Consider the following 27,963-nt stretch of genomic DNA (forward strand, 5'->3'; position numbering starts at 1 on the left):
TCCGGTCCTCAGAAGCTCCACGTTGCAAACAGACGTTGATGCAGATTTTATACCGAATGTAATGTGTTTAAGAGACTTTTAAAACACATACAAAGAGTTAGGTTATCCCTGGAGGGTGATTTGTCCGTGCTTTTATCCGTTACACCGTGTTTTTGTTGCCGTTTTTTGTTCGTAGCTTTTTATACCACGTTGCAAGAAAGAGTGAAGAACCAGGACGAAGAGGAGAGAGAGAGGTAACGTGTGTGTGTTTTTTTTTAATGACTATACTGCAGGGTCGCTTTAAAAGTACACAGATCTTGTACTTGAGTACTTAGAAGTACTCAGATCTTGTACTTGAGTACTTAGAAGTACTCAGAAGTACTCGGATCTTGTACTTGAGTAAAAGTACTCAGATCTTGTACTTGAGTACGTAGAAGTACTCAGATCTTGTACTTGAGTACTTAGAAGTACTCAGATCTTGCACTTGAGTAAAAGTAGAAGTACCAGAGTGTAGGAATATTCTGTTACAGTAAAAGCGCAGCACTTCCGGGTTTTAGGACGCGTCATTGCACCACTAAGTTGATGCGATTTGATTGGATTGTGAGGCAAGGGAAGCCAGCCGCCTCTGGCTTCCCTTGGCATGGCCCTGATCAATCACAGGTTGGCAAGGGCATGACGTGAGCCTCGTCTGATTGGTCAATCCCTCCATTTTTTTCACCAAGGGAAGCCAATTTCGGCTGGCCTCCTCTCGCAACAGTGAGTGCAATCTACTGTTTTACCATAACATCTAGAGGGGCGCTGTTTCCCTCTTTGTAAAATACTCAATGAGAATGGGGGAGAGATGGGCCGGTGTTGTGCCAAATTATGCACCCCGTCATGAAATGCCCCCCTTGTCACGGGAACGCGCATTTCTAAATGACACGTTTACACCTTAAAACGATGTTTAAAACGAAAAGTAAACGTTCAGGGTTTTTATTAATGGTAATTTTCAGACTGTGAGTTGTTTAGTGGTAGCTCATATAGTCTTGATTCTTGTGGTTAAACTTTTCGCTCCGTATTTGATGGTAGTGGTGTCGAAATTCATTCGTCACTTCCTTTTCAGTTTTTTTTTTAAATCTTTTTTTTTTGTTATTGTTACGTCCTGTCTGTATACACGTGCTTTAAAATGTATTGTTTAATTTTACATATTTGTCATATAATAATCAAAATATATGTTTACAAATGTTACATAGTCTTTGTCAGCATATTTTTAAGGGGGGCATTTCATGACAGGGGGGCATAATTTGGCACAACACCGGCAGCAACACACAGCAAAGAAGAATGACCGAAACTAAACGAAGAGTTTTTATTTATTTATTAAAATTATAACTACAATCCGAAAAAAACAGGGGAAGCCTGGCTTCCCTTGGACTCCAGGAGAAAACACCACTGATTGTTCCTCAAGTAAAAGTAGAAAAGTATTATCATCAAAATATAGTTAAAGTAGCGACAGTAAAAGTATTCATTGTGCAGATTGGTCCATTTCAGAATAATATATATGATATGTTTTATAATGATTGATCATTAAAGTGTTCTCAAAGCTGGTAAAGGTGCAGCTAGTTTGAATGACTTTGTATACTGCAGGGTAGCTTGTGAATTTACTCCAGGTGGAACTAAAGTCTGATTTAACACTTGATTATATTTCACATCATTCATCCACATCTGTAAAGTAACTAAAGGTATTAAATACATGTAGTGGAGTAAAAGTACACCATGTACCTCTGAACTGTTCTAAAAGTACAAAGTAGCATTACATGGAAAATACTCAAGTAAAGTAAAAGTACCTCTAAATGGTACTTAAGTACAGTTCTTGAGTAAATGTACTTAGTTACTTCTCACCTCTGCTATGAACCTAAGAAGTAGCTGTAGATTAGTTTTGTTGTGTCTGTCGGTTGTATTGAGTTATCTTGTTTTGTGTCAGCTGTAGTTGTGTTGATTATTTCAGAGACACAGCCGGAGAAGGAGCTCTGAGAGCAGCATGGAGGAGAACAAAGAGACCCCTGGAGCTCAGGTCAGTGTGCACTTCATCACAATATATTCCTATCACTGTTATCCCCAAATGAAAGATCACAACCTGTTTAGAAAATACAATATGAATGCCCAATATGGTTAGATGGTTAGAACGTTGTTGTATAAGATAAAACTTTAATGGTCAGATCAAGTCTGAAATGTGACTTGCATCACAGCAGTTCAAGGTTCTTTATTGTCAATCTGACATAGCTACAGAGTAATTATGCAGTTGAAAATCTTATGTCACAGGCTTCTCCAACAATGCAACATAATAACATAACATAATAACAATAAGAGCATGAGCAATACAAAAATAATAATAGTTATAAAAATGAAATAAAGTTATGATGTGGAATAGTGCAGTATGAGTCTATATACAAGTTATTGGAATGATATATATATATTAGGTATTAGATACATACTGCTGAGTAGCAGTTGAATGTTTGATGTTGTTTCAACAGTTCAATTTTTTAACAGTCTCACTGCCCGCGGGAAGAAACTGTCTCCGAATCTTCTTGTCCTTGCCAGGATGCTGCGGTAACGTCTGCCAGACGGCAACAGAAAGAACAGTTTGTGGCTGGGGTGATGGGGGTCTTTGATAATCCGTAGTGATTTCTTCCTGAGCCGCTGGGAGTAAAGGTCCTCCATGGATGGCAGCTCCGTCCTGGTGATGTGCTGTGCAGTTTTCACCACCCTCTGTAAAGCCTTACGATCGAGGTCGGTGCAGCTGCCGTACCAGGCCGTCATGCTGCCAGTGAGGATACTCTCTATCGTGCACCTGTAGAAGTTGCAGAGTATCCTGGAATCCATTTTGAACCTCCTCAACCTGCGGAGGAAGAAGAGCCGCTGTCGAGCTTTCTTGGTGATGGTGGTGGTGTGAAGAGACCATGTCAGGTCCTCAGTGATGTGGACCCCAAGGAACCTGAAGCTTTTGACTCTCTCCACCGTAGTCCCATTGATGGCGATGGGGGCGTGTCCCTCTCCCTGCTGCTTCCTGTAGTCCACAATCAGCTCCTTTGTTTTGCTGATGTTGAGATGGAGGTTGTTCTCCTGGCACCAAGATGTCAGGTTTTCGACCTCCTCTCTGTACGCCGTCTCGTCATCGTCTGTGATCTGGCCGATGACGGTCGTGTCATCAGCAAACTTCACGATGGTGTTGGAGCTGTGTGTGGCCACGCAGTCGTGGGTGAACAGGGAGTAGAGGAGAGGGCTGAGCACGCAGCCTTGAGGGGCACCGGTGTTGAGAATCAGGGTGGAGGATGTGATATTTCCCACCCGCACTGCCTGGGGTCTGCCCGTCAGGAATTCCGGATTCAGTCACAGAGGGCGCTGTTGAGCCTGAGGTCTCTGAGCTTGATGGCCAGCTTGGAGGGCACAATGGTGTTGAATGCTGAACTGTAGTCAATGAACAGCATTCTCACATATGTGTTCCTGTTCTTCGGTTCCAGGTGTGAGAGGGCAGTGTGGAGGGTGAGGGCTATGGCGTCGTCTGTGGACCTGTTTGCTCTGTAGGCAAACTGCAGGGGGTCCAGAGATTCAGGGAGGGAGGAGGTGATGAATAATTTGACTAACCGCTCAAAGCACTTCATTATGATGGAGGTGAGTGCTACTGGGCGGTAGTCGTTGGGGCAGGTGATGATTGTCTTTTTGGGGACAGGAATGATGGTGGAGTGTTTAAAACATGTGGGGACTACAGACTGCAGCAGGGACCTGTTGAAGATGTCTGTGAACACCTCTGCCAGCTGAACTGCACACACCCTGAGAACACGGCCAGGGATGCCATCAGGTCCAGGAGCCTTGTGTGGGTTAACCCTTTTAAAGGATTTACACACATCTGCCCTATTTAAAACAAAAGGGCAGTGTAGCTCCTGGTCCCTCTGTACCTCCACAGCCTGGCTGCTCTCAAAGCGTGCAAAAAAACTGTTTAGCTCATCTGGGAGAGATGCGCACGCAGACACTCCCGCAGCACCCCCCGCTGCTCCTTTGTAGTCAGTCATTGTCCTTAGTCCCGCCCACATATTCCTAGTGTTACAGCCTTTGAAGTCAGATTCCACCTTGTTTTTGTACTGTCTCTTTGCATTTTTAATTGCTCTCCGGAGATCATACCTAGACTTCCTGTACTCCTCCAAATCTCCCGCTGTGTGCGCGAGAGTGCGCGCTTTCAGTTTGCCGCACACCTCACCGTTTACCCAGGGCTTTTGATTTGGGAATGTCCGTACAGAAACCTTCGGTACCACGTCATCGATGCATTTCCCAATGTAGCAGATGACAGTGTCCGTGTGTGTGTTGATGTTATTGTCCTCAAACACACTCCAATCCGTGGATGCAAAGCAATCCTGCAGTGCCTCATCTGACTCCTCGCTCCATCGTTGTACTGTCCTTGTTATCGGTCTGTCCCTTTTAAGTTTCTGCTTGTACGCAGGCAACAACAGTAGTGAGATATGGTCTGATTTGCCGAAGGGAGGGCGAGGGAGAGCCTTATATCCATTCCGGAAAGGGGAATAAACATGGTCCAGTATGTTTCCCCCGCGCGTCGGGAAGTTGATGTGTTGGTAATATTTTGGCAAAACCTTCTTCATGTTGGCGGTGTTGAAATCTCCGGCCACAACGAACGCCGCATCTGGCCGTGAAGTCTCGGTCTTATCAATAATCCCAAACAGCTGATCGAGTGCCGTGTTGTTGTCGGCGAGTGGCTGCGGCGGGATATACACTGCTGTTATCACAACAGATGTGAATTCCCTCGGCAGATGGAAGGCCCGACATGAGATCATGAGGTGCTCTAGCTGTGCGGAACAGTCCGATGAAATGTGTAACATGTGTAACATCAACATAAACAAATATCAAGACACAATACATGAAAAACAAACAAACATTTAACATAACAGCAGGATCAGTGAGAGACAACCTGCTCAAAGAGCCTTCAGCGTGCTTTTGATCTGGATTCAGCTCTGTGTTTACTGAGAGGACTGACTGGAGCACAAAGGATGCTTCAGTCTGACTTTATTGAATCTCCATTAGATGGCAGCAATTCATATTCTCTGTTCAGAGCATGCTTTGAGTCCCAAATGATGTTGTTGGACAGCCTCTCAGGTTATTATGGTCTGCTGAGTCAGAAAGTCTCTGACAGGGTGACCAACAATCTTTGAGCAGATTTTTAACAGGTGGAGCCGTTTTGATTTTAAAGCTGTTGACAAACACTTGTACCAGGTAGCATTGCAGTACTGTAGAACAGGGGTTCCCAAACTTTTCAGCCCGCGACCCCCAAAATAGCTGTGCCAGAGACTGGCTATCCCCGCCACGTGAATTGTCAACGGGGGGGTTGCCGCGACCGCTGTTTGCACCATGAAATCAGAGGTATCGTTGGAAAGCTCCGTCTCTCCTGCACAATCTCATCAGATCCAAATATGGTCATTTCCTTTGTATCAGCAACCAATCATGAAAGTACAAAGGGGTCTTAAACCAAAAAACTAAATCTCATTGGCTGGTGTCAATTTCTGACAACGTGATTCGTTCAGATGCGTCACGTGGTGTGCTAAAACACTTCCTGGTTAGCTTTCCGCTGGAAATTTAAATCTCAAAATGGCAAAAGAACAGCGATAAAAACGTTCACAGAGAAGACGACAACAATTGTCACTTGCACGAAGCAAGGTTATAGTTGCGGGTTGCGGTTGATTTGATCTGTATGGATGACAATGGGGACTTTATGGGAGTCAGATGGTGAGCCAAAAACGATTTCCTCAGTTTTCTTGGTGTTGATCTCAAGAGCATTATCAGTCCACTCGACCACCTGATTTACAGCCTGTTGGTGCAGCTCAGGGTCGTCTGTGTTACTTAGCAGAGATATTATTGCAGTATCATCAGAGTACTTAATTATGAATTGATGTGGTGTGTTGGTACGACAATCATCAGTGTAGAGCAGGGGTGTCAAACTCAATTTTATCGCGGGCCACATCAGCATTATGGCTGTACTCAAAGGGCCGGTTGTAACTTTAAGACTATATAAAAATACATATATAAATATTTAACATGTATAAAATAATGTATTATATTACATTATTGCCTTTGCATTGGATTATTATCAGATAGGGGAATAACTTCATGATTAACTACGTATGAAGTCTAGGGCAAATAATTGCAAGTCTCTTCAGTGAGAATGTTACAATAACATTTCAAAAGAAAAGCCAAATTCTGGGGGAAAAAAGTCAAAATCCAAAAAAAGAATTACAATTTTGAGAAAAAATAGTGAAATGTTGGGAAAAAAAGTCAAATTCTGAGAAAAAAGTAAAGTTTGAGATGCATTGTGGGACATGTAGTTTATGGGCAACGTGCTTCTGTAAAGCGGCATGTAACCGTATAATAAACATATTATATTCTTTCAGAGCTCTTGTGGGCCACATGAAATGAAGTCGCGGGCCGGATTTGGCCCCCGGGCCTTGAGTTTGACACCCCTGGTGTAGAGAGTAAGGCAAGGCAAGTTTTATTTCAAAGTGCTTTACAAAAGTGAAAGACAGAAAATAGTATTTACAACCTTTTTTCTGTCCTTTAACCTGTGGAACCTAATTGCTGCAGGTCTCCCTTGAAAAAGAGATCTATGGTCTCAAGGGACAATCTGGATAAATAAAGGTTTGAGAACCTGTTAAACCCCAAGCCTGTTTTTCAGGTCTCAGGCTCAAATGTCACTTGTTTTGCATTAATCTTGATACAGGGTACTTATTATATGTTATAGTTTGGATCCCATCATTCAAGGGTGGTTTTCACTATAAGTAATGGTTTATTTTTGGACGGACACTATCATTTACATTTTCTTTTACTATGTTCAATCTGAATTTACTTTAAAATAAAAAAAATCTATATTGATTCTGACTTTTCTACATCCAACTCACAGGTTTATCATTGCTTTGAGAAAAAAGTTTATTAATGTACCCCTTTTAGAAGAAGTTATGGTCATTTGTTCTGGGAATGTCATTTTCGAGCCTGAGACCTGAAAAACAGGCTTGGGGCTTAACAGGTTAAGTAGGATTCAAACCAATTAATAACTGTTGCCGAAAGTCCCACCCAGTTTTCTAGTCAGTCTAGTAATATGTTGTGGTCAGCAGTGTTTCCCCTAGGTTTACTGCCTTGGCAGGGTGCTGACCGGAATTTCTTTTTTTAATTTTGAAATGTTTTTATCCTCTGGAGCAGAGAGAGGAGCTGTGGATTATTGTTATTGATTAATGCATCAGTGTTTCTTCGGGTCAAAAACACTAAACTCACAAATTAAAATGAAAGTCAGTCGTTATCCGAGTCAAATTTGCAGAAAATAAACAAGTCAGACACAAAAACGATTTTTAAATTAATTTAAAAACGTCTATTAATGTAATTTGCGCACATGAAGCCGTCGTAATATCGTATTATTTTTATTAAAATATTAACACAACATCAGTACAAACTCTATGCAGAAACCACAGCAACGATAATGCCACCATCCTTATTAATTAACACATATTTACACACAAAAATTCAAGTTTGACTTTATACAACAAAAGTGCATCAGATATACATTTGGAAATAGAAAAGCATGCCGAATGATGCAGTATAACATCCTGGCACACTGTGTTTATCCACACAGTGTGCAATTATTTTTGCTACAGTGGATCTTCCTGGGTTTTCTGAAGAAGGTTTCCAGTGCCTCCTGGTATGGGAAGTCCGACACCTCTGGCCCATTTATTGAGATACGCATGCAGGCTGCAAGATGGTCCCCCTGCAGCCTGTTGCAGATGTTTGTCTTGACCTGCAAATAAATTCAATGTTAAGCTTTAAAAGTGATCGCTGATCGCTTAAAAATACTGATAACTTAAAACAGCAAATGCCATTGTGAGAGGTATTTCTTACCCTGTTCAGGGTGGAGAAGTCCCTTTCGCAATTTACACTGCTGACTGGGACAGTGAGGGCAATGGCAGCCAGCTGACTTATGGTTGGGTACAGGACCCCAAACTCCTCATATTTTGAGGACAGGTCTGACAATATGTCCAGCTGTGTCTTGTTCTGAAAAGGTTCATTTGATTAACACACTGCATTGTTCATGATAATGTCATGTGAGAATGTTACATTTTAAAGTTACCTTCAGAGGACCAGAGACGACTTGAAAGAAGCCCATTCCTCAAGGACTGTGTCGAAATCGACATCGGAACAAAACTTCCCCACCAGTGTCCTCAGGTGTGTGTGTGTGTGTAATATCATTGGGGAGTGTAGCTGATTGTGGACCCAGTATTCCGAAAGCAGCCAAGACTCCAACCTCACTGAACCGCCTCTCAAGATGGCAATCAGGCCATCCAAATACAGATCCATCACCTCATCAAACAGTGGGGGAAAAATGTCAGTAACCTGTTAAGTCTAAATTAAAGTTACATCAATGATGTCAGCCAAAAGCTACATAATCATACCTGTGATTGAAATATTTGCCAATACTGCGGTCTGCCCCCTGTATTATCCTGGCCTCTTCTTCCTCTCTCCTGTTCGGCAGAGATGCTGAATGCACCCAGTCCCAAAGGGTCATCAAGACTTTGATTTAGTCTGGCCAAGTGTGAGCCCGGTTGATGACCCCCAGAATCTTTTATGCCCTTTAGCAATGCCAGTGTGACGGGGACCTAGGAAATTAACCAAATTGACTCGGATGAAAAGATAAATTGTGATAACCTATGTTTTGCAAAATCAACATGAATTTAAAATATAGCAGATGATTTGGGTTAGTAAAAACACCTGCTCTTTGATTGCCAGGAACATGACGTCCTCCCTTTGAAAGAGCTTAGAGAGACGTGCCAGGTGCGGAAGCACATCGGCTAGCAGGTGAAGGGCGGCAATGAAGCGATAGGTGGCAAGGAATGAGTAGAGTCCCTTAGCAGTAGGACATTTACGGGTCTCCACTTCCTCTGCCAAGGCTCCCAGTACAGCAGAGATATTTTTACTGAGGTTTTTTACAGCCTCATGTTGAGAGCCACCGTGTGTCCTTTACTTGCTAATAATGACAGATAAAACAGTTGTTTTAAAAAATTAGTATAAATATTCAAATCTCAATTTATTTGAGGTTTAAAATATTTACCTTCACTTTCAGCTCACACACACCGAGAACCTCTGCAGCTGCCTTCAGAGAAGCAGAGCGGTTTGCACTATTCCTGAAGTACAGGTGGAGCTGTTCCAAATGGTCTCTGAATGTTGCCATGTAAGGCACATCTTCTGATGCGTCCTTACAGGCTAAAGCCAGCCTATGTGCAGTACAATGGACACTGAGGAGCCATGGCCATTCGTTGGACAGCTGTTTTGCAACCCCATTGTGTTTTCCTATTGAATATATTTGTTAATGAATTTAACAAGAAAGAAATATTCAAAATCCAGTTTAATTGAATACAAAACACCTGTTTGACCTACCTGTCATAACTGCAGCGCCGTCAGTTCCTAATCCAAAGATTAAATGTACAGGGATGCCCTTCATCTGAATAATGTTTTTGAGAGCCAACACTATTGAATCTGCTTTCCTGTCAGTCAGGCAGATCGGATCCAGGAATTGGCTCCAGAGCTTCCCCTCTTGGTCCAAGTATCTATGTCCATATGACAACATTTCATATATACATTTAAATTATCCCCTCAAACTATGTATTGAAATGCTATTAGTCGATGAAATGTTACACTTTGATTACGCTTACCTGACATGGATGTCCATTTGTCTGCACACAGAGACATCTGTGGTCTCATCTATTTCAAGTCCAATCGCTTTTGACAGAGCAATGGCCCTTAATATGGGCTGCTCAACCACTGTTGCAAGAATTTCTAACATCTCGTCTATTATTCGATGAGATCTGTAGTTGGTTTTGTAGCCAATCTGAAAAATAGTTGGAAAATGTTACATTCAAAGATGCTGGACATTTAAATGCATATTAATTATTAAACAAATGTATTATTATGCCATAAAAACATACAAATAATTGTCAATATAACGATCTGTTAAAACTAACAAAAAAATACAAAACGTATTTTTAACATAATAAAAAAAAAAGCATACATTAAGCTTGTCGAAATAGGTGCAGCCCAAAAGATTAGCCAGTTCCAGCGAGGCTGGATAGTTTGTGTGGTGGGTTATTTCATGCTTGATGAGCCAATATAAGCACTTCAATGCCCCCACCACAGCCTCATGCTCCAGGACAACTGTTGGCTCAAATGACGCAAGGACGGTGTTGCCTGAAAGGAAATGTATCATCATTATCAAGGAGCACAATTCTGTCTGTCTGTTATTGAGACAATTATAATTTAAATAGCATATATATATATATATATATATATATATATCTATATATCTATCTATCTATCTATCTATCTATCTATCTATCTATCTATCTATCTATCTATCTATCTATCTATCTATCTATCTATCTATCAATCATTTGTACCTGTTGTCAAACCCGACTGGCGCTGACAGGCTATTTTGTGATGCTCAGATGCCATATGAACATGAAGTTTGTCCTTTCTGTAGGACTGGCAGGGTGACTCTATAAAGGCCCGGGTCTGGCTTCCTCTCACAACCCCCTGTTTGTGTTGCCTACATATTCAGCAGAACATTCCTAAATCCAAAACAGAAAATTGTAATAATTCCGATTCATTCTTTATGTACTCTGCATTTCATTTATTGGTATATTTATGTATTTTATACATTTATTTATTTACCTAGTTCTGTCTTGTAGAGCCAGGAGGAGTATGTACTCTCTGACAGCCAAGTTTGGTCGAATCCTGTCATCCTGTGACCGGACCTGTGCTGCTTGTCGCGATATTTGAAAATTATACTTAAGTACAGTAACAAAGTATTTGTACATTAAAAAGTAATACAGTACAGTGTTACACTGTACTGTATTACTATTATTCAAACTGTATTCCCTTCTTATCATGTAGCCTACACTTCTTCCTTTCATTGATACATTTAAATCACCTGACTAGTACATACTTGCCAACCCTCCCGATTTTCGCGGGAGACTCCCGATTTCATTGCCCTCTCCCGGTTTCCTCCCGGGGTCATATTTCTCCCGCATTTCTCCCGATTTCTGACAAAATCAGATTTACAGCATATAACATACCTGCTGCAACCCTGTGCTGCTTCTCTCTGCCTCATTCTCTGTTGCTGGAGGCAGCTCCACCTCATCTGATCTCTGATATGAAAGCAATCGTGTTATGATCATATTGAGCTATTGGTGTGAGTCTAACATTAAACAAGCAGTCTGCTTGTCATACATTGCTGACGATACATTTTAAGAGGCAATTTGTTGAGTCACTGCCGCTAAATGCCAGTAGCATCAAGCTAGCAAATCCTGCATTAGCCCCACATCAACAGGTGTAGACAGAACATCCAATTCTCCTGAGCTGTGTGTGTGTGTGTGTGTGTGTGTGTGTGTGTGTGTGTGTGTGTGTGTGTGTGTGTGTGTGTGTGTGTGTGTGTGTGTGTGTGTGTGTGGTGTGTGTGTGTGTGTGTGTGTGTGTGTGTGTGTGTGTGTGTGTGTGTGTGTGTGTGTGTGTGTGTGTGTGTGTGTGTGTGTGTGTGTGTGTGTGTGTGTGTGTGTGTGTGTGTGTGTGTGTGTGTGTGTGTGTGTGGTTCTTTATTGTCAAACTAACATAGCTACAGAGTAATTATGTCGTTGAAAATCTTAGGTCACAGGCTTCTGCAACATAATAATACAGATAGTAAAAGTAATACAAAAAGAAAAATAGTTCTAAAATAAATAATAAAGTGAGTATGTGGAATAGTGCAGTACGAGTCTATATACAAGTTATTGGAATGATATATATTAGATACATATTACTAAGTAGCAGATGAATGTTTTGAAATTGTTTCAGCAGTTCAATTGTTTAACAGTCTCACTGCCCGCGGGAAGAAACTGTCTTCGAATCTTCTTGTCTTTGTCAGGATGCTGCGGTAACGTCTGCCAGACGGCAACAGAAAGAACAGTTTGTGGCTGGGGTGATGGGGGTCTTTGATAATCCGTAGTGATTTCTTCCTGAGCCGCTGGGAGTAAAGGTCCTCCATGGATGGCAGCTCCGTCCTGGTGATGTGCTGTGCAGTTTTCACCACCCTCTGTAAAGCCTTACGATTGAGGTCGGTGCAGCTGCCGTACCAGGCCGTCATGCTGCCAGTGAGGATACTCTCTATCGTGCACCTGTAGAAGTTGCAGAGTATCCTGGAATCCATTTTGAACCTCCTCAACCTGCGGAGGAAGAAGAGCCGCTGTCGAGCTTTCTTGGTGGTGGTGTGAAGAGTCCATGTCAGGTCCTCAGTGATGTGGACCCCAAGGAACCTGAAGCTTTTGACTCTCTCCACCGTAGTCCCATTGATGGCGATGGGGGCGTGTCCCACTCCCTGCTGCTTCCTGTAATCCACAATCAGCTCCTTTGTTTTGCTGATGTTGAGATGGAGGTTGTTCTCCTGGCACCAAGATGTCAGGTTTTTGACCTCCTCTCTGTACGCCGTCTCGTCGTCGTCTGTGATCTGGCCGATGACGGTCGTGTCATCAGCAAACTTCACGATGGTGTTGGAGCTGTGTGTGGCCACGCAGTCGTGAGTGAACAGGAAGTAGAGGAGAGGGCTGAGCATGCAGCCTTGAGGGGCACCGGTGTTGAGAATCAGGGTGGAGGATGTGATGTTTCCCACCCGCACTGCCTGGGGTCTGCCCGTCAAGAAGTTCAGGATCCAGTCACAGAGGGCGCTGTTGAGCCCGAGGTCTCTGAGCTTGATGGCCAGCTTGGAGGGCACAATGGAATTGAATGCTGAACTGTAGTCAATGAACAGCATTCTCACATATGTGTTCCTGTTCTTCGGGTCCAGGTGTGAGAGGGCAGTGTGGAGGGTGAGGGCTATGGCGTCGTCTGTGGATCTGTTTGCTCTGTAGGCAAACTGCAGGGGGTCCAGAGATTCAGGGAGGGAGGAGGTGATGAATAATTTGACTAACCGCTCAAAGCACTTCATTATGATGGAGGTGAGTGCTACTGGGCGGTAGTCGTTGGGGCAGGTGATGATTGTCTTTTTCGGGACAGGAACGATAGTGGAGTGTTTGAAGCATGTGGGGACTACAGACTGCAGCAGGGACCTGTTGAAGATGTCTGTGAACACCTCTGCCAGCTGAACTGCACACACCCTGAGAACACGGCCAGGGATGCCATCAGGTCCAGGAGCCTTGTGTGGGTTAACCCTTTTAAAGGATTTACACACATCTGCCCTGTTTAAAACAAAAGGGCAGGGTAGCTCCTGGTCCCTCTGTACCTCCACAGCCCGGCTGCTCTCAAAGCGTACAAAAAAACTGTTCAGCTCATCTGGGAGAGATGCACACGCAGACACTCCCGCAGCACCCCCCGCTGCTCCTTTGTAGTCTGTCATTGTTCTTAGTCCCGCCCACATGTTCCTGGTGTTACAGCCTTTGAAGTCAGATTTCACCTTCTCTTTGTACTGTCTCTTTGCATTGCTAATTGCTCTCCGGAGATCATACCTAGATTTCCTGTACTCCTCCAAATCTCTCTTTCAGCTTGCCGCGCACCTCGCCGTTTATCCAGGGCTTTTGATTTGGGAATGTTCGTACAGTAACCTTCGGTACCACGTCATCGATGCATTTCCAAATGTAGCAGATGACAGTGTCCGTGTGTGTGTTGATGTTATTGTCCTCAAACACACTCCAATCCGTAGATGCAAAGCAATCCTGCAGTGCTGCATCTGACTCCTCGCTCCATCGCTGTACTGTCCTTGTTACCGGTCTGTCCCTTTTAAGTTTCTGCTTGTAAGCAGGCAGCAGCAGCAGTGAGATGTGGTCTGATTTGCCGAAGGGAGGGCGAGGGAGAGCCTTATATCCATGTCGAAAAGGGGAATAAACATGGTCCAGTATGTTTCCCCCGCGCGTCGGGCAGCTGATGTGTTGGTAATATTTTGGCAAAACCTTCTTCATGTTGGCGGTGTTGAAATCTCCGGCCACAACGAACGCCGCATCTGGCCGTGAAGTCTCGGTCTTATCAATAATCCCAAACAGCTGATCGAGTGCCGTGTTGTTGTCGGCGAGCGACTGCGGCGGGATATACACTGCTGTTATCACAACAGATGTGAATTCCCTCGGCAGGTGAAAAGCCCGGCATGAGATCATGAGGTGCTCTAGATGAGCGGAACAGTCCGAAGAAATAATCTTCACATCTGTGCACCAGTTGTTATTAGTCATTACACACACACCGCCTCCCTTACTTTTCCCCGAGTTAGCAGTCCGGTCCTGACGAAAAATAGTGAATCCGTCAGGAACAATGGCGGAGTCCGGGATAGCGGGGTTGAGCCAAGTCTCAGTGAGAATTAACACGTTACAGTTCTTAATGTCCCGTTGAAAAGCAATCCGGCTTCTGAGTTCATCTAGCTTATTTTCAATGGATTGAACATTAGCCAGAAGAATACTCGGAAGAGGGGGTCGATTCTCTCGTTTCCTCAGTCTGACCAGCAACCCGGCCCGGCACCCTCGCTTGGTCTTCCTCCTGCGTCTCTCAGGTAGGACAGCAACAGGTAGCCATGGCGAATCTCCATTGTCTGTCGGAGGGTTATTATTGTCCACGAAGTTTCGAATGTGAAGAAGTTCCTCTCTGCTATATTGTATAGCCGAGTAGGTGCGGTCGGCTTGCATGTTGCGAACCATGTTAAAAGTAAAACGGCAAAAGTAAAATAAATACGCACAAAATACGAAAAGGGGCAAAGTTGGAGAGGAGCCAAAAGACGATGCGGCCATCTTCACCGGCGCATCAGTTCCTGCATTCAGAATCTTACTCGAGTAGAAAAGTATTATCTACAAAATATAGTTAAAGTAGTCATTGTGCAGATTGGTCCATTTCAGAATAATATATATGATATGTTTTATAATGATTGATCATTAACCTGTTAACCTCTTACGCACCGCCCCCCCGGTACCGGGCGGATAAACGCGTCATTTGCAGGAAACAACGTCTAAGGAATCTTAATATTTAATAAACTATGAATGTTTTATATCCATGTAACGGGAAGAAACTCAGCTAACTGATCTTTTTTTTTTTTTTTTTTTTTTTTTTTTTAAACCCACAATGCTAACACTGAGCCTCTGAATTAGCCACGAGCGAAAATATGCTAACCTATCTCTGCACCTAAACTCACTCATAACTCCCTTATTAATTATCCTAGATGCACAGCCAACCCATCGATTAGCATCGTCTGGAGACACAGAATCTGTGGGTGCCCACCTCAACACTCCATGATACACATTCGCGACTCTATAAACGAAAACGTACATCAAAACATGTGGCGCTAGGTAGCTACAAACGCTAACATGGCTTACCTTGGTCAAAACTGGTCTTCAATGGCATTAAAACGATAAAAAACGATGCTGCAGTTAATCCATAGGTTCATCCAATGTGTCTGTGTCCTCTTTGAAATGATTTCTGATAATCCATAAGCAATAAAACTGCTTTTTCGTTTCCAAATGTCAGAGCGAGAGATCGCTTCACTCTGCTGCAAAACCTGCATGCGCGAAGCCCCCACCTTTTGTTTTCACAATGAGTGTGTGTGTGGGGGACTCCCCCTTCGATTCCATTGGCTCTAACGGTCAGAAAGAAGTGTCAACCATCAAAATCGACCAATGGGTTCCAGAGATATGAAAAAAAAAACATTTTCACCCAAATCACCTCAGAGGTGGAGTGTTTTTGGCTAAACCTCTCTAAAAAGGTCAAATGTCACTTGTTTTGCATCAATCTTGATACAGGGTACTTATATGTTGTACTTTGGATTCCTAAAGCTTTTAGTCTATCTTACCATCATCCAAGGGTAGTTTTCACTATAAGTAAAACATATTTTTTGGACGGACACTATAATTTACAGTTTTTTACTATGTAAAATCTGAATTTTCTTTAAAATAAAAAACATCTATATTGATTCTGACTTTTCTACATCCAACTCACAGGTTTATCATTACTTTGAGAAAAAAGATTATTAATTTAACCCTTTTAGAAGGGAAGATATGGTCATTTGTTCTGGGAATGTCATTTTCGAGCCTGAGACCTGAAAAACAGGCTCAGGGCTTAACAGGTTAAGCCCCAAAGACCCCGGTGACGGGGCTTTTTTTTTTTCTTCTTTTCGACACTGTCTCATGCCCCTTTCACACCATCGCGGTTCCAGGGCCGGTTCGGAGCTAGAGCCTGAAAAGCACTGTTTTTTCCTGTTCACACCGCAGCGGAGCCGCCTCTAAGCTCTGGAATCCAGTTCGTTTCAAGCACCAAAAAATTGTCGGTCTAGAAGCAAGAACCGCATACGTCACGCTTACGGCGGCGGGGGGCGAGATTAACCTGAGCTAACAGTTAAAGGCGAGTACGGCAAATAAAAATTGTAACAAGCAATAGTGCTGTGCAAAGCGACTAGAACGCAACCACACACAAAAAAAACACACTTTATAAAGTCAGGCAACACTAACCAGGCTTCGTGTGATTCTGTTTATTTGTACCTTACTTTGACCATCCGTTCGCTGTTATTGATCATTGTGGAGAGCAGGCAGACGTTTGGTTTTGTTTTGTATTATAGCAGCTGTCGGATGGAATCAATACATGGGCTGCACAGGTTGTCATGTCCGACTATCACAAGTAGAATCATAATGAGAAATACGCCAGTAAAATGTGCCTGAAGAAAATGGCTTATGCCACAATGGAATAGCAACAAGTAGTCAAGCTATAGTCAGTTTAGCTTCGGTTGCTATGCTAACATCACCCATTTTATACCAGAGAAACTTTCATAACAGCGTTGTGATGCCAAACAGCGTCAATTCAGACTGACACACATTCACTTATGGGGAATTGGGGATATGTATCAGCTGCTTGTGTGACAGTCGGACAGTGAATACTTTACAGCGGCCGCTGCTGTGAGTTAACGGGAGAATAAACTCCCGTGGAAGATCAGCCAGCACTGCAGCAGTCGGTAAATGCCGCTGTAACACATTAATAAACAATGAACCACGGCACTCTGGAGAAAAGTATAATGTTGGAGAAGTCGTTATTTAATTTAATCTGGCTTTGTATGATTAAAAGCAACAGTGAGCGCCGTTGGGGAGAAAATCAGCTACGTAAACGGTGACGTCATTACGCAGCAGCACCAGTCGGGCTTTTGTGTGAACAAAACGGGGGGCTGAAAAGAAGAACCGGTTCCGAACCAGAAAAGCTCTAGCACAGAGCTAGAACGGGAACTGTGTTGGTGTGAAAGGGGCATCAGGGCTTCTTAATATTTAAAAAAAACTATGAGTGTGTCATACCCTCCTAACGGGAAGAAACTCAGCTAACTGATGATACGAACCATTTTTACCGAAACAAAACACAAGAAGGGTCTAAATGAGCCCTGAGCGAAAACATGCTAATGCACTTAGCACAGACCTCTAGGTATAAATCGATCGATATACTTATCGGATCTGCACAAACAAGTTTAGCTAACATGCTGAGATTCCACAGATTCTAGAAATGTAAGTATCATCACTGAGCGATCAGAGCTCGCGACAGGGGAAGCAAATACAGACAACATACAACGTAGCTTTAGGTAGCAAAACACGGAGATATGCTCACCTTTTGCTGTTATTCTGATCAAAAGTTGTTTTCAATGGCATTAAGACGAGAAAAATGCGGCTGAAGGTTAATCCATAGGTTAATCCAATGTGTCTGTCACTTTGAACAAATTATTGATAATTCATAATTAAATTGACGTCCGTGGAGCCGTTACGTTAAGTCCGTGGATTGGTAAAAATGGACCAATCCGCGGACTTCCCCACACACACACGCACTCAATCTTTTCTCAGCTGTAGCTCTGCCGATTTCTCCTCCCTGAGACGGCGGGATGCGGTGAGTCTGTGTGTGAGCACACACACAAACTCCCAGCCAGGCTGCGGGTGTGTGTGCTCGCTGGTTTCGGGGCTGTGTCTCGCTGTCTCCCAGACGGCCACTGGGCTCACAGGGAGGGGGGGCAGGAGCTCCAACAAGCCGTTTAGGACAGTGTGAATACACATACTATACAGAGATGCTGTATGAGAAACCAATGTGAGTTTGGAAAATGTCACAATATAAATCTATTTTAGTAGACCTCAACAATGGAATTATGATCAGTAGAAATGGCCATGACATGGGACCTTTAACACTAACCTTGTGCCTCTTGCTAATACTTCAATGTAAACTTTATGTTTTGATATCGCCGTATTTAAATGTTGATATCTCCATTAACCTGTTAACCTGTTACGCACCATCCTCCCGGTACCGGGCGGATAAACGCGTCATTTGCCGGAAACAACGTCTAAGGAATCTTAATATTTAATAAACTATGAATGTTTTATATCCATGTAACGGGAAGAAACTCAGCTAACTGATCTTTTTAAAAAAACAAATCAAAAAAAAAAAACACAATGCTAACACTCAGCCTCTGAATTAGCCACGAGCGAAAAAAATGTAACCTATCTCTGCAACTAAACTCACAATAACTCCCTTATTACTTATCCTAGATGCACAGCCAACCACTCGTTTTGGGTCCCCTGGAGACACAGAATTGTTTGGTGCCCACCTCAACACTCAGTGATAAACATTTGCGACGCTATAAACGAAAGCGTACATCATAACATGTGGAGCTAGAAACGCTAACATGGCTTACCTTGGTCAAAACTGGTCTTCAATGGCATTAAAACGATAAAAAAACAATGCTGCAGTTAATCCATGGGTTAATCCTATGTGTCTGTTTACTCTTTGAAATGATTTCTGATAATCCATAAGCAATAAAACTGCTTTTTCGTTTCCAAATGTCAGAGCGAGAGATCAGTCCACTCTGCTGCACATTTACATGCGCGCAGCCCCCACCTTTTCTCTTCACAACGTGTGTGTGGGGGGCCTCCCCCTTCGATTCTATTGGCTCTAACGGTCAGAAAGAGGTGTCAACCATCAAAATCGAGCAAGGGGGGCCAGAGATATGGAAAAAAAAAACATTTTCACCCAAATCACCTCAGAGGTGGGGTGGTTTTGGCTAAACCTCTCTAAAAAGGTAAAATGTCACTTGTTTTGCATCAATCTTGATACAGGGTACTTATTATATGTTGTACTTTGGATTCCTAAAGCTTTTAGTCTACTAACCCATCATCCAAGGGTAGTTTTCACTATCTGTAAAAAATAATTTTTGGACGGACACTATAATTTACAGTTTTTTACTATGTAAAATCTGAATTTTCTTTAAAATAAAAAACATCTATATTGATTCTGACACTTCTACATCCAACTCACAGATGTAACCTTGCTTTGATAAAAATAAATTATTCATATAACCCTTTTAGAAGTTAAGTTGTCGTCATTTGTTTTGGGCATGTCATTTTCGAGCCTGAAACATGAAAAACAGGCTTGGTGCTTAACAGGTTAAGCCCCATTCCCCCGTGGAAAAAAATCGCATCTGCAAGAAACAGCGTCTGAGGGCTTCTTAACATTTAAAAACCTATTAATGTGTGATACCCACTTAACGGGAAGAAACTCAGCTATCAGATAATATTAACAATTTTTTGCAAAACGAAACATAAGGGTAATAACAAAGGCTCTGAATTAGCCCTGAGCAAAAACATGCTAACACACTTAGCACAGAACTCACGTTAAAATACCCTTATTACGTATCGTATCTGCACAAACAAGATATCGATTAGCAATCTGAGATTGCACAGATTCGACAGGTATTGAGATCATTACTGACCGATCGCGACATGAGAAGCTAACACAGACATCACACCACGTAGCCAACACGGCAATATGTCTTACCTTTGTTGTTTTCTGATCAAAAGTTGTCTTCAATGACATTAAAACGATAAAAACGCTGCTGAAGGTTAATCCAATGTGTCTGTGTCACTTTGAAATGATTTCTGATAATCCATCAGCAATAAACCTAGTTTTCAGAGCGTAACATTTTCAGAGGTTTCGCTTTGGGCAAACTGCGTGCGCATAGCTCTCACTCCTCAATGGTAACGTGTGTGTGTATGTGGAAATTCCCCTTCGATTCTATTGGCTCTAACGGTTCAAAAGAGGTGTCAATCATAAAAATCGACCAATGGGTTCCAGAGAAACGGCAAATACACCCATTTCCACCCAAATGACCCCAGAGGTGGGTTATTTTTTGCTAAACCTCTCTAAAAAGGTAAAATGTCACAATCTTGATGCAGGGTACTTATTATATGTTATAGTTTGGATTCCTAAAGCTTTTAGTCTACTATCCCATCATTCAAGTGTGGTTTTCACTATAAGTAATAGTTTATTTTTGGACGGACACTATAATTTACAGTTTTTTTTTTACTATGTTCAATCTGAATTTATTTAAAATAAAAAATATATATATTGATTCTGACTTTTCTACATCCAACTCACAGATTTATCATTGCTTTGAGAAAATGTACCCCTTTTAGAAGGGAAGTTATAGTCATTTGTTCTGGGAATGTCATTTTTGAGCCTGAGACCTGAAAAACAGGCTTGGGGCTTGACCTGCAGGTCTCAGGCTCGAAAATGACATTCCCAGAACAAATGACCATAACTTCTCTTCTAAAAGGGGTAAATTAATAATCTTTTTTCTCAAAGCAATGATAAACCTGTGAGTTGGATGTAGAAAAGTCAGAATCAATATAGATTTTTTTTATTTTAAAGTAGATTCTGATTGAACATAGTAAAAAAAAATGTAAATTATTGTGTCCGTCCAAAAATAAACCATTACGGCCCGTCCACACAGCAGCGTTAAAAAATCTTGGAACGCTTCTGCCCATTCACTTTGAATGGGGTGACGTCACTTTGCCTCACTTTTCGCCGAACTGCATTGTGGGCAGCAGAGCGGAGATTTTCAGGATTTTCAGGATTCAAAGTTGATCAATGTTCAACTTTTGAAGCTGAGGTGGAAGCGTCAGCCAATCAAATCCCGTGTATGCAAATCTGACAGTTCAAGCGCTAGCCAATCAAACCGCGTGTATGCTGGGAGAGACATACCGCAGGTCATTTCCTCATATTCCAAAAAATGGAGGAGAAATTAGCGGGAGGGAATCACCCGGTGCTTTATGACCAGTCCCTATTTACCTACCGGGATACAAACCGGAGGAGCCAGGCATGGAGGGAGGTGGCAGAGACAGTGGTAGGTTTTCGCCTGTTTGGGGAGTTTATATCCAGTTTACTTCGGGCTTTTTTGCTTCGTATGTCGGGGGCGGGAGATTCATGTGATTGGTTGTTGGTGCCTTGCTCGCAAAAAATCCCCAAGCTTCAGATACGCCCACCTCCAAGATTTTTTTAACGCTGCTGTGTGGACGGGCCGTTACTTATAGTGAAAATCACCCTTGGATGATGGGTTAGTAGACTAAAAGCTTTAGGAATCCAAAGTACAACATATAAGTACCCTGTATCAAGATTGATGCAAAACAAGTGAAATTTGACCTTTTTAGAGAGATTTAGCAAAAAAAAAAACACTCCTGGGGTCATTTGGGTGGATTTTCCATATCTCTGGCCCCCCTTTGTCGATTTTGACGAATTAAGTCTCTTTCTGACCGTTAGAGCCAATAGAATCAAAGGGGAATTTCCCCACACACACACATGGTAAAAAAAAGGTGGGGGCTTCGCGCATGCAGTTTTGCATCAGAGCGAACCTATCTCTAGCTCTGACATCTGGAAACGGAAAAGCAGTTTTATTGCTTATGGATTATCAGAAATCATTTCAAAGGGACACAGACACATTGGATTAACCTATGGATTAACTTCAGCAGCGTTTTTATCGTTTTAATGCCATTGTAGACCACTTTTGACCAGACAACGTCACAGGTAAGCCATGTTAGCGTTTTTAGCTACTTAGCGCCACATGTTTTGATGTCTGTTTTTGTTTATAAAGTCGCGAGTTTGTATCATAGAGTGATCATGTATGTACCCATCGATTCTGTGTCATCTCACGATCAGATCGATGGGTTGGATGTGCAGAAAATATAAATAATAAGGTTTTATGAGTGAGTTTCGGTGCAGTAAATCTGTTAGCATTTTTCGCTCGTTGCTAATTCAGAGGCTCAGCGTTAGCATTGTGGGTGTTTTTTTTAAACAAAAAAAAAAAGATCAGTTAGATGAGTTTCTTCCCGTTACATGGATATAAAACATTCATAGTTTATTAAATGAACATGCCCTCAGACACTGTTTCCTGCAAGATGTTGCGGGAGGGCCCCGGTACCGGGGTCTCTCGGGCTTAACAGGTTAATGGACCTGAGCCGTTATAAATAATATACATTATACAAAATTATAAATTATAAAAAATACAAAATAAAATTGTGAATCACAAAGTGTTAACAGGCTTTGCTACAACCAATAGGTAGATTGTCTCTGCAGTTACACTTTCTCACACACACATACATACAGCAGTTACACTTTCTCACACACACATACATACAGCAGTTACACTTTCTCACACATACATGCAGCAGTTACACTTTCTCACACACACATACATACAGAAGTTACACTTTCTCACACTCACACATACAGCAGTTACACTTTCTCACACACACATATATATACAGCAGTTACACTTTCTCACACACACATACATACAGCAGTGTCTCAACCCGACCTATTTTCTGCAAACTTGCAAACAAATAAAATGTAAAAATAAATTGGCATAGTTTAAAGGTCCCATGTCTATTCCTACTGATCATAATTCCATTGTTGTGAAAAGGAATCTAACTTCGATACAACCAATGTTAATATGTAGGCCGTCTCCGATACCGAACTCCGGTGCTGATAAGGCTCCGGTGAACAGCCGTCCAATCTTTTTAGGACTAAACCCGCCAGAATCTACACGCAAGATCAACGTAATCTGCTTAGGGGGGCGTTTACAGCGTGGCCTCTAACACCAAACTGCCCGTCGTATCCCTATTTTAGGCACTGCAGCCTCGGATGTCCGACCGCTAGGAGTGTATAGTGTAGTAGGTGTTGGTGGGCTGATAGAACCCCAGAGCAGTATCTAAACTGCCCCTGGAGGAGAAACCCTTGTCGTTGGGAGACCCCTTGGTAATTAGGGCAGCTTCAGGACCCACAATCCCTAACCCCCAATTTTGATCCCCAGTTATACCAATTAAAACAATGCAAATGTAATATCAAACACAGCCAGAGTAAAACATTAATGTCACAGCAGTGACATTACCAGCCAGAGTTAAATATTAATATCACAGCAGTGACATTACCACATCAGCAGAGCATATGTCATATTTCAACATCAATCAAAACTGCATCAACCACAGTAACCAATGTGAAACTATAGTTTAACCTTAGCAGGGTTCCTATTCCCCTTAAACAATTTCAAATCCAAATGATCAACGAATGTCAGCCTTTTCCAAGGAAGGGTGTTCTTACCTCACTCTAAGACCAAGCAGATACCTTCAGAGACCACGAGAGAGAGACCAGGACGTGGGTCGAAATGTACTAAGTACAAACAGGTTTTATTAAGGTTTTAACAAAAATTGCGGATTTACAAAAATCCATAAAATAACAAGACACAAAGTCAAAATACAAAAGCAACAGGTTCACAAGTCAAATGTCCTAAAAAAGCCATCTAAAAGAGCCCAGGCCCAGGGCCCAAGACCCAGAATCCAGCTTCCAAAAACTTCCCCCAAGCTCTCAAGCCTCCAAGCCTAAAAAGCCCCCCATTTTCTTCACACATCATCTTTTATAGTCTCTTCTCTCCTCCCTCTCTGCATCAGGTGGTTTCCCCTTTTCTATCTTTGAGGGAGAAGGAGGTCACATAGGTTCAACTTTTACTTAACCTCTTCTACACCGCAGCCCCGATATCGGGGGGAAAAACGCGTCATCTGAGGAAACAGTGTCTGAGGGCATCTTAATATTTAATAAACTATGAATGTTTTATATCCATGAAACGGGAAGAAACTCATCTAACTGATCATTGTTATTTTTTTTTCCAAAAAAACCCCACAATGCTAACGCTGAGCCTCTGAATTAGCAACTAGCGAAAAATGCTAACAGATTACTGCACCGAAACTCACTCATAAAACCTTATTATTTATCTTTTCTACACATCCAACACATCGATTCGCATCGTGAGATGACACAGAATCGATGGGTACATACATTATTCCTCTATGATAAGAACTTGCGACTTTATAAACAAAAACAGACATCAAAACATGTGGCGCTAGGTAGCTAAAAACGCTAACATGGCTTACCTGTGTCGTTGTCTGGTCAAAAGTGGTCTTCAATGGCATTAAAACGATAAAATCGCTGCTGAAGTTAATCCATAGGTTAATCCAATGTGTCAGTGTCCCTTTGAAATGATTTCTGATAATCCATAAGCAATAAAACTGCTTTTCCGTTTGCAGATGTCAGAGCGAGAGATCGGTTCACTCTGATGCAAACCTGCATGCGCAAAGCCCCCACCTTTTTCTTTTAACATCTGTGAGTGGGGAAATTCCCCTTCGATTCTATTGGCTCTAACGGTCAGAAAGAGATGTCAATCACCAAAATCGACCAATAAACGGTAAAACCCCCATTTCCACCCAAATCACCTCAGAGGTGGAGTTTTTTTGCTAAATCTCTCTAAAAAGGTCAAATGTCACTTGTTTTGCATCAATCTTGATACAGGGTACTTATTATATGTTGTACTTTGGATTCCTAAAGCTTTTAGTCTACCTTACCATCATCCAAGGGTAGTTTTCACTATAAGTAAAAAAGAATTTTTGGACGGACACTATAATTTACAGTTTTTTACTATGTTCAATCTGAATTCTCTTTAAAATAGAAAACATCTGTATTGTTCTGACTTTTCTACATCCAACTCACAGGTTTATCATTACTTTGAGAAAAAAGATTATTAATTTAACCCTTTAAGAAGGGAAGATAGGGTCATTTGTTCTGGGAATGTCATTTTCGAACCTGAAAAACAGGTTCAGGGCTTAACAGGTTAATGAACAATTAAAAATGTAAAGTTAAAATAAAATAAATAAAGACTTATAGTAATAATATGCAATTTTTACAAGAGGGAATATGAACATTTTTCATGAAAGGAGAACACATTGTCAATGTCATGTTTAGAATCAATTTTTTTCTTTAAACATTTAATTTCAAATATGCAAACTTTATACTTTAATTTATTAACAGAGACTAGAGGCCTCATTCATTGTTATGAGAGCTGCTCATTGGCACATGAAGACAAAATGGCCTGACATTCTCGAGAGCAAAACGTCACAAATTACCCATCATGCCTTGCTGTTGAGAGCGTAGAGCATGCGCATTTTAGTTTTCCCTTAAGCCCCGACTCCAATCTCCCTCACTCGGCTCAGTAGAATGAATGGAGAGAGAAAATAAATCTGGATTCAGCTTTTAGTGCATTTTACAACTTTTAAAACCTAATGATTCAAATAAGGGCTATACAAGTTTTATTACTGGGTAGTTTATTTAGTTAAAATATTTACAGACATCTCATTCCCAATGTAGAACTTTGCTGTATTTACTTTGGTTAGAACGTTGCTGTATTACTGCATCAAATATAATACAAATATATTAAACACAAACAGTTATATTAGTAAAATAAGTATTTTGTTACCTGAAGGTTTGTATTAAGCAAGTTTGTATTGTGTTAACTGTATAGGTATTTATGCTTTTTAGATTTACTTTTTCTCTTTCTCTGTACGTCTGTTCTAGAAACCGAAAGGAAGGGAGAAACTTCACAGCTGTCAGCAATGTGACAAATCCTTTACAATATCTGGAGATTTAAAGCGCCACCTTCTTATTCACACTGGAGAAAAACTGTACAGCTGTGAAGAGTGTGGGACAACATTCAATCAATCAGGTGATCTAAAAACACATCAACGTATTCACACAGGAGAGAAACCGTACAGCTGTGAAGAGTGCGGAAAAATGTTCACTACATCAGGTAATCTCAAAAAACATCACGTTATTCACACAGGAGAAAAACCGTACAGCTGTGAAGAGTGTGGGACAACTTTCACTACATCAGGTAATCTCAAAACACATCAACGTATTCACACAGGAGAAAAACCGTACAGCTGTGAAGAGTGTGGGACAACATTCAATCAATCAGGTGATCTAAAAACACATCAACGTATTCACACAGGAGAGAAACCGTACAGCTGTGAAGAGTGTGGGAAAACGTTCACTACATCAAGTTATCTCAAAACTCATCGATTTATTCACACAGGAGAGAAACCGTACAGCTGTGAAGAGTGCGGAAAAATGTTCACTACATCAGGTAATCTAAAAAAACATCACGTTATTCACACAGGAGAAAAACCGTACAGCTGTGAAGAGTGTGGGAAAACGTTCACTACATCAGGTTATCTCACAACGCATAGACGTATTCACCGGGGTGAGAAACCGTACTGGTGTGAAGAGTGTGGGAAAACATTCACTTCATCAAGTGGTCTCAAAACACATCAACGTATTCACACAGGAGAGAAACCGTACAGCTGTGAAGAGTGTGGGAAAAGTTTCACTCAGTCAGGTAAACTAAAATCACATCAACGTATTCACACCGGAGAGAAACCGTACAGCTGTGAAGAGTGTGGTAAAACATTCACTACATCAGGTTATCTCACAACGCATAGAAGTATTCACACGGGAGAGAAACCGCACAGCTGTGAAGAGTGTGGGAAAATGTTCACTACATTAGCTAATCTCAAACAACATGAACGTATTCACACGGGAGAGAAACCGTATAGCTGTGAAGAGTGTGGGAAAACGTTCAATACATCAGGTTATCTCACAACGCATCAACGTATTCACCGGGGTGAGAAACCGTACTGGTGTGAAGAGTGTGGGAAAACATTCACTACATCAAGTGCTCTCAAAACACATCAACGTATTCACACAGGAGAGAAACCGTACAGCTGTGAAGAGTGTGGGAAAACTTTCACTCAATCAAGTAAAGTAAAATCACATCAACGTATTCACTCAGGAGAAAAACCGTACTGCTGTGAAGAGTGTGGGAAAACATTCACGGAATTAGGTAATCTCCAAAAACATCATAGGGTTCACAATGGAGAGAAACGATAGTGGTGTTAAGAGTGTAGTAAAAAGTTTTCTCAAAGTATTCACCTTAAACTCCACGAGCGAATCCACACTGCATCGTTTTGAACAACTAAGAGAGCCAAGCTAGCTGTTTCCTCCTCCTGAGTCTTTCTGAATTGAAGTCTGACTAACAGACTTCAATTTACAGAGTCAGTCTCGCTTTATGTCCCTGAACAAGCCCTGAGGTCCTCCTCAGCTTTTTAAATATCACTAAATTCCCCAAAATAAAATGGGTGAGGCTTTTGGCCTCTGCTTACTTTTTATGCTGATTTTCCTATTCTTATTCTCTGAAAACTTCGAGCAGCGGCTCCTGGACATTAACTTATCACTGGGACAGTTATTCTTCGTAAATAGACGGAGGGTTTCAGCCATATTTCAACATTTTTACGACGACCTCAGTCTTACAGTAGCGTGGCCTAGCAACAGCTTAAGCCTGGTAGGCTACTGCATGCTATTTAGCTTAAGCTAGTTAGCAGCAAAATGCCTCCGTTCTCTACAGATGACTTCCACAAACTTCTACAGAAGATGGCTGTGTTGGAAATGAAAATGCAACGGTTGGAAGTTAACGTGGAAGTGAATGGACTATGTTGTGGGAATAACACCACTTTACCAGTGTTGCAAAATAATGGAAAAGGGTATGCTAACTCACAGCTAGTTAGCAGCTACAAGGTTTCCAAGGAACAGGAGGGCTGTGTACTGGGTAATAAATCTACAAGTGGTAGTCCTCCCTGGAACTCTCTGGGTGCAAAGCCTAAGAGTAAATCATTTCCATGGGATTTGGGAGGACGAATAACTGGCAGAGCCCAGCGCTCTGAAATCTGTGATGCGACCGGCTGGCCTGCATTG

General features: G+C 41.9%; 2 protein-coding genes across 2 annotated transcripts in view; one reads left to right on the top strand and one right to left on the bottom strand.

Moving 5' to 3' along the window:
- LOC117477339 (zinc finger protein 420-like) lies at positions 1-27,438 on the top strand. The gene is made up of 3 exons (XM_034124020.1): positions 1-233; positions 1,964-2,029; positions 25,732-27,438. The coding sequence occupies exons 2-3, from the start codon at positions 1,997-1,999 to the stop codon at positions 27,100-27,102; spliced, it is 1,404 nt and encodes a 467-aa protein (XP_033979911.1). The 5' UTR covers positions 1-233; positions 1,964-1,996; the 3' UTR covers positions 27,103-27,438.
- Positions 1-27,963, bottom strand: part of LOC117477333 (zinc finger protein 850-like) — a 195,115-nt gene that overhangs the window by 62,836 nt on the left and 104,316 nt on the right. The window lies entirely within an intron of this gene.

Source organism: Trematomus bernacchii, unplaced genomic scaffold (assembly GCF_902827165.1).
Source record: "Trematomus bernacchii unplaced genomic scaffold, fTreBer1.1, whole genome shotgun sequence".
NCBI lineage: Eukaryota > Metazoa > Chordata > Actinopteri > Perciformes > Nototheniidae > Trematomus > Trematomus bernacchii.